The sequence below is a fragment of the Sorex araneus genome, chromosome 9, assembly GCF_027595985.1.
Source record: "Sorex araneus isolate mSorAra2 chromosome 9, mSorAra2.pri, whole genome shotgun sequence".
In the NCBI taxonomy this organism is placed as follows: Eukaryota; Metazoa; Chordata; class Mammalia; order Eulipotyphla; family Soricidae; genus Sorex; species Sorex araneus.
In genome coordinates, this window is record NC_073310.1 from 16,319,352 (window position 1) to 16,333,512 (window position 14,161).

General features: G+C 44.7%; 1 protein-coding gene across 1 annotated transcript in view; it reads right to left on the reverse strand.

Annotated features, from left to right (window-relative positions):
* The window catches only part of TTC28 (tetratricopeptide repeat domain 28), a 724,018-nt gene that overhangs the window by 676,025 nt on the left and 33,832 nt on the right, over nt 1–14,161 (reverse strand). Inside the window, exon 2 of the mRNA XM_055146863.1 lies at nt 13,296–13,574. Coding sequence (XP_055002838.1) covers nt 13,296–13,574 — 279 coding nt within the window. The remainder of the gene's footprint in view (nt 1–13,295; nt 13,575–14,161) is intronic.

Genomic DNA, 14,161 nt, shown 5'->3' on the forward strand with positions numbered 1-14,161 from the left:
TAAACCAGAGTTTCTTTATCCGCCATCTATTCTTAGACACTTGGATCGTTTCCAGGTTATATATGGTAAAAAAACTCCCCCCAAATAATCAAAGCAATCTAGGGGGGGGGAGAAAATGGGAGGCTTGGGCTGCAGCGATAGCACAGTGGGGAGGGCGTTTGCCTTACATGCCTTGCATGGGCACCACAAGGAGTACTCCTGAGTGCAGAGTCAGGAGTAACCCCTGAGCATCGCTGGGTGTGACCCAAAAAGAAGAAAAAGAAAGAAAGAAAATGGGAGGTTTTTCTTTTCCCAACTTTATCCTAGAAAGCTGCAGTAATCAAGACAGTGTGGTACTGAAATAAAGACAGACTCTCAGATTAACGCAATACAGTTGAATGCCCAGAGACAGATCCTCAAGTATACTCAGCTAATCTTTGACAAAACAGCTAGAAGTATAAAGTGGAACAAGGAAAGGCCCTTTAACAAATGGTACTGGGGAAACTGGTCAATCACATTTTTTGAAAAATGAAGATAGATACCTATCTCACAACATGCTCGAAAGTCAACCCCAAAAATGGATGGATTCAAGATCTTGAGATCATAAACCAGGCTGAAGAGCACATAAGCAGACCCTCTCTAGTTTAGATCTAAGATGAGTTTCAGAGAGATTTAAGTATTTTGCCTGGAATCAAAGTAAGACAGAATCCAGGATTAAACTATCTGGCTCTGAATTTTCTAAACACTGGTATATTCTCTTCAATGATAGTAAATTTTGTGAGGAACAAGGGAGATAGTACAGCAGGTAGGGCACTTGCCTTGCAAAGGCCAACACAGGTTCAATCCCTGGTACCTCACATGGTCCTCCATCCCACCAGGAGTGATCCCTGAGCACAGAGCCAGAAGTAAGCCCTAAATACCACCAAGAGTGGCGCAAAAGCCCAAAGTTTCTAAATAAATATGGGCTGGAGCCACACTATGGTACGTAGAGTGCTTGCCTTGCCCATGGTCAACCTGAGTTCAATCCCAGTTCAATCCCAGGCATTTCATATGTTCCCCCGAGCATCATCAGAAGTAATTCCTGAGTGCAGAGCCAGGAGTGACCCCCTGATCATTGCTGGGTGTGGCCCCAAAACCGAAAATGAATAAAACTTGTGAGTTCCCAATACTAAATTTGCAACCGGCCCAAAAGGAATTAAGAGCTCAGCTCAAAACTAAAACTTAGTAAACTCTGCTGGACTTCCATAATATAAATGTTTTTGTCTATTCTCCAAATACCTTTACAAAGATAAAATGTAGGCTAAACATTTAATTAAAATCCTTCTCTGCCCCATGAGCCTCTGGGTATGGCAACACGGCCACACACACACACACACACACACACACAGAAATTCTTGTACAGATTTCGTTACATCAGCACATGCTTCTGAGGGCCAGTACACAAGGGAATGTGTTTTTTTTTTTAAATTTAAATACCATGGTTTACAAAGTTATTCATAATTGTTGTTAGGGGTTTTCGATGTTCCAACACCAATCACACCATCTAAATAACCTTCCTTCCACCATTGCCCCCATTTTCCCAGCTACCCCCCAACCCTTCCTCCTTAGCAGGCACACAATAATTTGTCTTGTATTGCTTGTTGCAACCAAATGGCTAAAGAAATTATCCAAAAACACTTCAGTAAAAGAAAACTTGTGAAAATTGTTCTATCTCACCGAGGGGTTGTTTAAGTCTCTGTGAGGGCTTACCAAGCCCTCTGCGGCTAGCTGAGCCTTCTGTGTTACTGTTTCTGTTTGCTGTGGGTCACTAGCTTCTATGTTACTATCCCATGTAACCAGGTGTGCTCCTACAAGGATTTCAGTACTGCGGAATTTGGAGGTTGTCCTGGCCACACCTTGCAGAAACCTCAGGATCTGTAGAACCTGCAGATTCTGAGTGAAGCTGTAGGGTGAGGCTGCGGCCACTGGTGATGCAGCAGTGGGGGGTTGGTGCAGCTGGCAGGCTTAGCAGGTGGGGACTCAACCCAATCCCCCTCCTGAGGGCGCACCCCAGTTTTCAATGGGGGGAGGGGGGCAGACTGGTGTGACCATGAACTTCAGCTGTTTGGTTTGCATCTCCTTGGAGACTTAGTTTGTGAGTCTGAGGAGCAGGGCAGGTGGGCGACCTGACATGGTGGTGGAATTTTTTTCATGACCCCCATCCAGGTGCTCTCCAGCCCAGGCTTTCTAAAACTACTTTCCTGTTTTCTGATATGAACTAATATTTGTGATCATGCAGGCAAGATAGTTCTCTAGGAAGGGGGGGGGTCAAAATCTTCCACCCTGCTGTCTCCTTCTCCTCTCATCACCTGGCTATAATTCCTCAGCCCCATCAAATTGGTAGCGGACTCAGATCTTTTTTTTTTTGGTTTTTGGGTCACACCCGGTGATGCACAGGGATTACTTCTGGCTCATGCACTCAGGAATTACTCCTGGCGGTGCTCTGGGGACCATATGGGATGCTGGGAATCGAACCTGGGTCAGCCACATGCAAGGCAAACGCCCTACCCGCTGTGCTATAGCTCCAGTCCCCCTTTTTTTGCTTTTTGGGGTCACACCTGGAGATGCACAGGGGTTACTCCTGGCTCATGCACTCAGGAATACTCCTGGAGGTGCTCAGGGCACCTTATGGGATGCTGGGAATCAAACCCGGGTCTGCCCCGTGCAAGGCAAACGCCCTCTCCACTGTGCTATTGCTCCAGGCCCGGTAGCGAACTCGGATCTTTAAGGTTATAAATCACAGTAAATATTTATAGCTAGTATCTTTTTTTTTTTGCCATATCTCTTTTGGTTTGGGGGCGACACCAGGTGATCTCAGGGGCTACTCCTGGTGCTGCACTCAAGAATCATCCCTAGCAGTGCTTGGGGGACCACAGTGGATGCTGTGGATCAAACCTGGGTTGACAGCATGTAAGGCAAGCTCCCTACCTGCTATACTATCTCTCCAACACCTTGACTAGCTTCTTGATGTGTGTTTTCTCTCTCTCTCTCTCTCTCTCTCTCTCTCTCTCTCTCTCTCTCTCTCTCTCTCTCTCTCTCCTCTCTCCTCTCTATCTCTCTCCCCCCAATCTCATATTTATGTGTGTTGGGGTCACACCTGGTGGTGCTTTGGGTGCTACTCCCAGTTCCTTGCTGAGGCATCATTCCTGGCTGTGCTTGGGGACCAGGTGGTGGCAGGGATCAGACTAGGCCTCCTGTATATAAAGCACAAGGTCAGCCCCTTGGGCCTCCCCTCTGGCCCTGTTCTTGCTTTTACGAGAGTAAGATTTCAGTTATTCAGAAGCTTTTAGTAGGCAGATGAAACAATAGTCAGGAAACGTGGTTTCTATGGAAGAATGTAATGCATCTCTTCAAGGGTAACTTGAGTTTTTCATAAGTGAAACTTGTCAGTCAACTTTAAGGTATCACTGTATTGTCATCCTGAGTGGGCACCAGTAACATCTCCATTCGTCCCTGTCACTTTCAGGATCAGGGGAATGAGGCCCATTATTGTTACTGTTTTTGGCATATCGAATACACCACAGGTAGCTTGCCAGGCTCTGCCATGTGAGATTCTACATCACTCTTTTCCGAGAACTTTGTTTTATAGTCTGTGGATCTTAGCCGTTGATGACTTTACATGGCGCCAGGGGCAGTTTGTGGGTGTGACTGCCACGCTACTGGAAAACAGGGAATCTGGGTGGAGGAGGCCCAGTCCCGATTTGAGCAGGCTGATCTCAGCCACGGGTCCCGCATACCTGGGTTCCTCTGTCCCTTCATGTGTGAGGCTCATCCGAGCATGTGGAGAGTGGCCTTGTGCATGGCTGCGGCTGGGTTCTGGAGGTTTTTGGCTGCCGGAGCTCTGCTTGGGGCAGGGAGGGAGACTCAACTCGCTCCCCTCCAAGGGGGCCCCGGTGAAGACTGCCTGGCGCCAGGGCAGGAAGTTCTTTAAGGGAAGTTCTTTAAGGGTAATTTAAGGGTAATAGCTTTTATTATCAAAACAAATCTTACATTAATTTTGGGGGGGAATAACTGACTTACTGTTAATAATATAGTCCTTATTTCTTATGTCTCAAACAAATGATTTCTTTTTCCTGTTTTTTGGGCCACACCTGGTGGTGCGCTTCCTGCTGGCTCTGCATTCAAGGGTGTCTCCTGGCGGGCCGAGGGAACCATACTGGGTTCCAGGGATCAAACTCAGGTCAGCCACATACTACCTCTGTATTTTCGCTGCTGTACTATCAACTCTGGTCCCTTATATAATTTTTTTTTACCGTTCTTATTAGTTGTATGCATTTGAAACTAAATTTGAAGTTAATCTACAAACTATACATGCGCACACAGAATTAATTACAAAAGGAACCAAAAATTGCTTTTGGAAAAATTTCAAACAAAAATGACATTTGTTTATCTGTTCTCAGCCCATCCCCCATTCTAGCCCTAGATAAAGCTTTTATCTAGTTTAAGTATTTTGAGGTCTTATGTAACATATCTATAATTCTGCATACATGAACATATGTACACACACGTACACCACACGTTTTATTTAGTCGGGGAGGGAGGGGAAAGCACCCCAAGTAGTGCTCAGAAGGTCTGAGGGTGCCTCCCAGAAATTTTCAGCCGAAGGCCTTCATGCCTGCACTAAGTTTCTGCTCCTCTTTTTACTAAACAGGCATATCCCTACTGTGCTAAGAAGGTCACCGACGTGGGTTTTGTTTTTGTTTTCTGTTTTTCAAGAAAAGGGATAAATTTAAAGTACTGTCTTTGTCGGAAGAGACTGGCAAGCTCCCTGTGGCATATCCGATATGCCAAATACAGTAACAAATAACAGGTCTCACTCCCCTGACCCTGAAAAGAGCCTCCAATTGTTGGGAAAAATGAGTAAGGAGAGGCTGCTAAAATCTCAGGGGTGGGATGGAGATGTTACTGAGGCCCACTCGAGTAAATCGATGAACAACGGGATGACAGTGATACAGTAGTTGTCTTTGCACTCTGTTTATTGATGTTTTCTACTCTTCCTTTTGTTTGGGGGGTCACACCCAGCACTGTTCAGGGCTTATTCCTGGCTCTGTGCACAGGGATCACTCCTGGGAGGGAGAGGGAGAGAGGGAGAGAGAGGGGGAGGGGGAGGGGAGGGGAGGGGGAGAGAGGGAGAGGGAGAGAGGGAGGGAGAGGGAGAGAGGGAGGGAGAGAGAGAGGGAGGGGGAGAGAGAGAGAGGGAGGGAGAGAGCGAGGGAGAGAGCGAGGGAGGGAGAGAGAGAGGGAGAGTGAGAGTGAGTTGTGGGGTTGAGTGCCATATGGAGTACTGGTGATCCAACTGCCTGCACAAGGCAAGCACCCTGCCCATTGTACTATCTCTCCAGCCCCTACACTAAGCTTATCTTTCTCTGCTATTTTTAATTATAATAATTGTAATTATTATAATTATAATTAAAATAACATTAGATTTTAATAATAAAAAATAATTTTAATAGCTATAATGATTCATATTGTTAACATATAAATTTAATTTTTTATGTGAGAGGATAAAAATTGATGAGGTAAAATTGGGGAGTGGTTTGTCTTTTCTTGTGTAAGTGCATTAGAAGACACAAAATAATTTTGTTTCCTTGTTGCTCAAGAAAAGTCTATAGGCAGGCTGGGGCGATAGCACAGCAGGTAGGGCTTTTTGCCTTGCGCACAGCCAACTGGGGTTCGATCCCCAGCATCCCATAGGGTCCCCTGAGCACCGCCAGGAGTAATTCCTGAGTGCAGAGCCAAGAGTAACCCCAGAGCACCACCGGGTGTGACCCAAAAAGTAAAAAAAAAAAAAAAAAAGTCTATAGGGACTGAGAGACAGACAGCTCAGAGGTCTGGACGACGTGGCTTGTGTGGGGGAGGCCCCCGCACTAGCCTCGGCCCCGCCAGCATCCCGGAGCCCAAACAACACCAGAATGGGGCTTCGGCTCTGAACCGTGAGGGTCACATGGCAACAGTGTCTCCACAACTGGCCTTGAACGCCACTGAGGAGCAACCCCACTAATAAAGACCCACAGCTTTTTCTAACTGCCACTATTTGGCATCTTTTTTCTATTTGGAATTGAAAAGAGTCTCAAGCTCACTGTTTCTTTTCACTTATGTATAAATTTAGTTTTAATTTTACCATGTTGATTTAAGAGGAACAATCAGTTTTTTCCAAGTGTCGGTGGCCTGGGGTAATGGGGAGGCCACAGCATCGCCTTGGCAACCAGGCTTTTGTGTGTGGGGGGGGGAACCAACTCCTTTAAGATGGGAGCCTGGTCCTTAGGAAATGATTCAGGAAGTCTGACAAGAAAGGAAGTTTTGCTGTAAAGGAATTTCAGGAAATAGGAGCTCAACCGTTTCGATTTTCAGATGTTTGTCATGATAGAAGCATGTTCTAAGGACCACGTGATAAATAATGTGGCAGTTGACAAGTTTCACTTCTAGCTCCCAGATGTCCCAGATGTCTCTATCTATCACTCAGGGGAGTGAGCATGCTCCTGAATGAAGTGAAAGCTCGTCATCTGTATTGGATAGCTGCTGAGTGAACAGCAGACTTGAGCTGTGTGATATTATTTAAAATGTATTTGGACACTCCACTTTTAAAGGTTTCTATCTGCCTTGTGTCCTGTAATGAAAGTTTGCTGCTGAGTTTTGAGTTCCTGAAAAGAGAAAACTACCCCCAGGCTTCTCACCCTCATCCACAAAACTGTTTTCCCATCGTCTCAAGACCAGACATCAAAACAGAAACTCAAACATGCCCATTTTTTTTTTTTTTCGGTTTTTGGGTCACACCCGGCAATGCACAGGGGTTACTCCTGGCTCGTGCACTCAGGAGTTACCCCTGGCGGTGCTCAGGCGACCATATGGGATGCTGGGATTCGAACCCGGGTCGGCCGCGTGCAAGGCAAACGCCCTACCTGCTGTGCTATTGCTCCAGCCCCAAACATGCCCATTTTAGATCACAGGTTATGAAAACGGCTCCACAAATGATGTCAGTCTTTTTGGAAATTCAAATATTACTACAACCAAAACTGCAAATCCTTATTTTGTTTGTTTTGTTAATCTTGTGGTATTTAATTTTTGCCTTAATGTGCTTATTTTGTGTTTGAATTATTATAGCAACAGTGGAGTCACTAAATAAATCTAGTTATTGATAAAATGTAATGATTTTTTTCCTTGCAGGAAACTGGTGAATATTTTAGTTTTGAAGAGCGCTATTAAAAGAATTGATTTTCATTTTACTTAAACATTACCTGTAGATGATATTCTCAAACACTGATATTATTACTGTATTTTCCAAGAGAGATGCCTTCTGATCTGATCTCCTTTGGTGAACATACTTCCTTCTTGCTAACTGAAGTACAGCAAGGCTATTAAGAACCTAAGTTAGGTTCTTTTTGTTGTTGTTGTTGTTGCTTTTTTTTGGTCACACCCGACAATGCACAGGGGTTACTCCTGCTTTGCACTCAGGAATTACTCCTGGTGGTGCTCAGGGGACCACATGGGATGCTGGGAATCGACCGGGTTGGCCGCGTGCAAGGCAAACGCTCTACCCGCTGTGCTATTGCTCCAGCCCCACCTAAGTTAGATTCTTTAATTTAGATCCTGGGGAGAGAGCACAGTTAAGGTACACGCCCTGCATGTGGCTGACCCCCAGTCTGATCTGAACTGATAGTATGCAGTTCCCCAGCCCGAGTGTGGCCATGGCTGGACCCCCGTGGGCCCTGCTGGCTGAGAACTGAGAAGAACCAGGGGGTCCCAGGCGCTGTCTGCGAGATCCTCTACCCCAAATAATACCAAGAGCACAAAGAGTAACACGATTGTAACCAGGTTACTTCAATTTTTTTTTTTTTTTGGCTTTTTGGGTCACACCCAGCGATGCTCAGGGGTTACTCCTGGCTTTGCACTCAGGAGTTACTCCTGGCGGTGCTTGGGGGACCATATGGGATGCCGGGGATCGAACCCAGGTCGAACGCGTGCAAGGCAAACGCCCTACCCGCTGTGCTATCGCTCCGGCCCCCAGGTTACTTTAATTTAATTGAGTATAAATTTAATTGAAATAAAAATATTCATAAATATTTATAAATTTATAAATAAAAATATAATCAAAATAAAATATTCAAAAAAGAACTTATGTTGACTTGGTTCATGTGTTTATTCAGATAACTGTTGAAATGTGTTAGACTGTCAAGGTATTTTATTTTAAACTTTATTTTGAGGTCACTTTGTTTATTAGTTATTCCTTTTTACATATATTATATATAGTCCATTGTCAAAATAGCTATAACTTTTACTTATATATTTAAATTTTTTAACTGGAGGGTCGGAGTAATAGTACAGTGGATAGTTATCTTTTAAGAAACAAAGAAAAAAAGAAAACCAAACTATTAGTTTATCATCTGGAAAGATATAAATTTGTCTGGAGGCAGTCAATTATAACATTTTTTTAAAAGATATAAATTAGCGATACTAAGAGGAATACACATCACTGTAGAGTCAACAGAAATTAAAAGAATGAAAGTTAATGTTATTCAAAGTTTATGCTAGAGAGATAGTTCAGGGAAAGGCTGCTCGCCTCGTACACAGCCCATCTGGGTTTGACCCTCAGTACCACACTCTGCCCACCCAAAAAAAAAAAAAAACAAAAAAAGTCAATGTTATTCACAATTTGGGGGGGGGTCTTCCGGGGGACCATACCAGGCAGTACAAGAGTTTACTCCTTGCTCTGTGCTCAGGGATGACTTCTGGTGGTGGGCTCAGGGGACCATCTGTGGTGCCAGGGGTGGGGCTGGGTGGGGCTGAAGGCAAGGCAAGTGACCTCCTCACTGTAGCATGAGCAAACTCACAGGGAGGGCAAGTTCCTATGTGAGTACCAAAGGGGTCCTCGTGAATACTACAGCCACACTGTGCACAAAAACCAGAATTAAAGGAGTGTGACCCCCACTAAGCATGCGTGAAAGCACTGGAAACGAAAGTGTGTGGGTCCTGGCGAGAAGATGCTAAGTACAAGCACCCAAATGACCTGGGTGGACCCCCTGCCATCCACTATGAGCACCAAAACCAAATGTGCAAGTTTCACAGCCAGGTACCTGTGACGTCTAAGTCACTGCATCAACAACAATGAAGGAAAGAAGGAAAGAAACTGAAAAAACTGAAAGTAAATAATCCACCCACTAATAAATTAAGTGGGGGGAACTAGAATTTCTAGACATTCATTCACAACAGAAATTGAAGGGAGCATCCCCACCATCCTCCACCTGGCTGAGGTCAGTGTTCTCAACAATGAAAGGCTCAAAGCTTCCCAGGAAACAAAGGAAGTTCCCTCTGACCATTTCTATTCAAAACCATCCGGGATATTCCAAGTAGCACAATAAAGCAAGGAAAAGAAGTAAAAGGCATATGTGGAAGAGTGGAAGAAGTAGACTAATTAATGCTTGCAGAAAACAGGATCATGTACAGATTTAAAAAAAAAAAAATCTAAGTGATCTGCAAAATACCCGACAAGAACTTACAATTGCCATCAAGGGGCAGGGGAGAGAGGTGGGGCAGGGTTGAGGCAGGGCGGGGTGAGGGGGAGAGACACAAGCCTAAGCACTAAACTGTAAGGCCCACACAACTGAGGGGCGGGGGAAGGACAGAAATGTGGGTATTAGCCTCCCAAATTTCAAACTATTACAGGGGCTGGAGCGATAGCACAGCGGAAAGGGTGTCTGCCTTGCATGAGGCCGACCCAGGTTCCATTCCCAGAATCCCACATGGTCCCCTGAGCACCGCCAGGAGTATTTCCTGAGTGCACGAGCCAGGAGTAACCCCTGTGCATTGCCAAGTGTGACCCAAAAAGCCAAAAAAAAAAAAATTTCAAACTATTACAAAGCAATAGTAATTGAAACAGTATAAACAGAAAGTGGCTAGAGAGTGGCTAGTTAGGGGCTAAGGTGTTTTTCTCACATGTGGCAGACTCGGGTTCCAACCCCCCTACCACATGTGGTCCCTCAAACCCCACCAAGAGTGCTTCCTGAGCCCAGGGCCAGGAGTAAACCCTCAGTACAGCTAGATGAGGCCCCTCTCCCCAAAATCAAACAATAAAATTAGAGAAATGGGACAGAACTGACAACCAGAAATAAAACCATATATGTATATATAATTTACAACATAGGCGCCAAGAGTTTATGATGGAGCAAGGAAAGTATCTCAGAAAAATAAAAAGTGAGTTGGAAAGCCTGGACAGCCACATGCAAAAGAATGAAACTAACCACTAAGACCCTGTACAAAAATTAATCGAAAACGGACTAAAGATTTGGATGTGAGATTTAAAACCATGAAGTACATGAAAGGAAGCAGGTGCTAGACTAATATCAGCCCAAAGACATGTTTAGGGACTTAACTGCAATGGCAAGGAAAACAAAAAGAACAAACGAACTGCATCATACTACAAAAGTTCTGCACAGTTCAAGAAACTTGCTTCAAAACAAAAAGACATAGGGCTGGAGCGATAGCACAGCGGGTAGAGCATTTGCCTTGCATGACGCCAACCTGGGTTCGATTCTCAGCATCCCATATGGTCCCCCAAGCAACACCAGAAGTAATTTCTGAGTGCAGAGCCAGGAGTAACCCCTATGCATGCCCCGGGTGTGACCCGAAAAGAAAAAAAAAAGCAAAAAACAAATAGACATTCGACTGACTGGGAGAAGATATCTGCAAGTCACACATCTGACCTGGGATGCATGTCTGAAATATAGACAGAATTCACGCCCAAAGAGGAAGAAAGCACCATGAGAAATAGGCAGAGTACCTGAATAGACACTGCTTAGAAGAGAACACCAGACAGTTAGTATGTTCATCATCTTTCTTTCCAGGGAAATGCAACTCAAAACTACAATGAGACACCCCCTCAACAGTGGGAATGCCTGTTGTCCTAAAGCAGCAGTTCCCAGAGTGTGTGGCAGGGGATGGACCAACCCACTGGGGAGGTGTGGCTCTGGGCAAAATTGTAAAACTGTGGGGAGCTCATTCTGTTTTGCTTAAAGAAGGCACATTTCCAAGGGGGTGCTGAGTGATTTTCTTTTTCTGTAAAGGGGGTAGTAAAACAAGTTTGAGAACCTCTGTCCTATAGGAAAGAAAGGAGTGTTGGAAGGGATGTGGGGAAGAGAGAACCATTTGACACTGTCGGTGGAAATGAGCATCAGTGCCATCATGGTGGTTATCAGCAAGGGTCCTCAAAAAAATTAAAATAGAAATTTCATTTCACCCTTATATTTCACCCTTATTCTACTCCTCCGTATTTACCCCCAAAATACAAAAGTACTGATTCAATAAGACAAATGCATAGCCATGTTTATTGAGTTAATTTATAATAGCCAAGAAAGAAAAACAACCTAAGTGCCCACTGAATAACAAATGGGTAGATAAGATATAACACACAATAAATATTTAGTTATTGAAAAAAATAGATGAAATCCTGCCATTTACAAGAATATAGATGGATGTAGAGGAGATTGAAGTAAGCCAGATGGAGAAAGATAAACATATGATTCCAGTCATATGTAGTAGAGAGAAAACAGATGAACTAAATAAAACAAAAAAATAAACCTTTGGACCATAAGGTCAATCAATGGTTACCAGAAAGGAAAAGTGGGTAAATCCAGACAAAGGAGACAACCACATGGTGAATATTATCATTGAACTTTCAATGAAAAAAATTAATGCAATTTATGCACATGTCAATTTTCAGTGATTCATACCTGAAGCTTAAGGCTACAATAAGTTACTAATTTGAATGCTAATAAAAATGTTAAAAACCATAACTACTATAAACTAAGTAATATATATGCAAATGACAAATTATCTTTAATCTTTAGAAAATTTGGGCTTGGGGTTTTTGTTTGTTTAGGGGCCACACCTGGTGGTACTCAGGGGTAACTCCAGGCTCTGCACTCAGGAATTACTCTTGGTAGTGCTCAGGGGACCACATGGGATGCGGAAACTGCACCTAGGTCAGCCGTCTGCAAGGCAAGTGCCCTTCCCGCTATACGACCACTCTGGCCTGAAGGTAAGTATTCTTATCCCATTTTTCTCAACTCTCTTTTTTGGAATTATTTGAAAATAAGTTATTTGTCCAAAAGCAGGCATTGGAGAAGGGGAAGAAATCTCTACTCCAGGTCTGCTCCTAAAAACATCCTTCTAACTTTCCAATGGTGTGATAAACCAGCATTTACAAGTATTTCTTCTCTGGGGCACCCTCATGAGGGGGGTGAGCCAAGTCCCCACCCTGCTGAAGCCCGAAGCCCGGAGCCCGGCAGCCTCAGCCCCAGAGCTGCCGACTCCACTGTCTCAGGACAAAGCTCTGCCGAGACGCCCATCTGCTGAACATTCCAGGGACACGAGTCTTCAGGCTGAGAACTCCGGGGTCTGCGCAGAGTCAGGCGGGCAGCTCGAGCAGCCGCCTCCACATCCCACAGGGCGGCCGTGCACCTTCCCGGCCACTGACATACCCCGTCAGGCCTGGAGCACGCGGCCGAGTCACCTCCAAATTCCACAATACTGCCAGCCCAGCAGGAGCACATCGAATTACACGGGGAGAGCAACAGAGAAGCCAACTAACATCATGAACAAAACCACTACCACAGAAGGCTCGGCTAGCAGCAAACAGCTTGGTTAAACCCTCAGACAGAGACCTAATGGCCCCACGCCGAGAAGCAACAATTTTCACAAATTTTCTTTGACTGAAGTAGTTTTGATAATTCCATTAGTCACTCTGCTGTAACAAGCAATACAAAATAAATGATTTTGTGCCTGTTAAGGGGGCAGGTTGGGGGGGGGTGGGAAAATGGGGGCCATGGTGAAGGGAAGGTCATAATGGTAGTGGGACGGGTGATGGAAAACTCAATGCCTGTAACAAAAGTATCATGAACAACTCTGTAAACCATGGTGTGGAGAGGGGAAATTCCTTTTTAATTAAAACAAAAAAACTGGCTCTAGAAAGAAATGTAAAACTACTGGCTTTTCTTCCCTCTTGAGTTGCTCTCTCTGTCTCTCTCCCTCCTCTCCCTCCTTCTCTCCTGTCTCATTCCCTCCTTCCCTCCCTCCCTCCCTCTCTCTTTGATCTGCTTTTTTCCTAAGCCCTGTTCTCTCCAAGCACTGCCAGGAATAATTCCTGAGTGTAGAACCAGGAGTAAACCCTGAGCACTGCTAGGTGTGCCCACCCTCAAAAAAAAAAGAAATGCAGTGAGTTGATAAAGTTACATTAAAATCAGGAATCAGCACACAAGGACTTTGAACATAGGTGAAATCTCTACCTTTGGCCACTTAGGGTTGAGAAGCCGAGCTCTGATGGCATCATCCAGCGCCTTGTCATACTGCTGGATCTTCATGTAGGCCGCAGATCGATTGCTGTACAAGATGCAGTTCTGAGGGTCCACGGCCAGGGCTTCATTGTACAGAACAATGGCCGTGTGGAAATCCCCGTCGTGACAGGCCTGATTACTCTGACGAACCTTCTCCACAAACTCCGCTTTGCTCAGCACTGGCCCATCGGGACTTCTCTGGCCAAGAGTCTTAGCACCAAAAAGAGGAATCTACAAAGAAAGAAACTCTATGAGACAAACGTCAAAAAAAAAAAAAAAATCCGAGCAATACCTTGTCTGACGTTCAAGAGAATAAAGACATTCTTCATAGTCCAAAGCAAACCTTGAAAGACAGCAAACTGAAGTACATACATACTGTTTTGAATGTGTGTGTGTGTGTATAGCTACAGATTTGCACATATTTATAGTTGCCTTTCTGACTAAGAAAATGAATGAATGAACGAAAATACTACACATGCTTTCCTTTGGCAATTTAAAGTTATACTAAGTGGAGCCAGGGCAATAGTACAGTGGATAGGGAGCTTGCTTTGCCCGCAGCTGATCTGAGTTGTGACCAGCTGAGCAACGCCAGCTGTGACCCCTGTGCACAGTGCCAGGAGGAAGCCCGGTGGGGTCCCCAAAACAATAGGTCAAATAAAGGTGAACAGAAACGAAACTTGTATATAGATCATGATGGAATCACTGTATCTCTATCATCCCGTTGATCAACGATTTGCTCGTGTGGGCCCAGTAACGTCTCCATTCATCCTAGCCCTGAGATTTTAGCAGCCTCTTTTTACTCATCCTTCCCAACAATA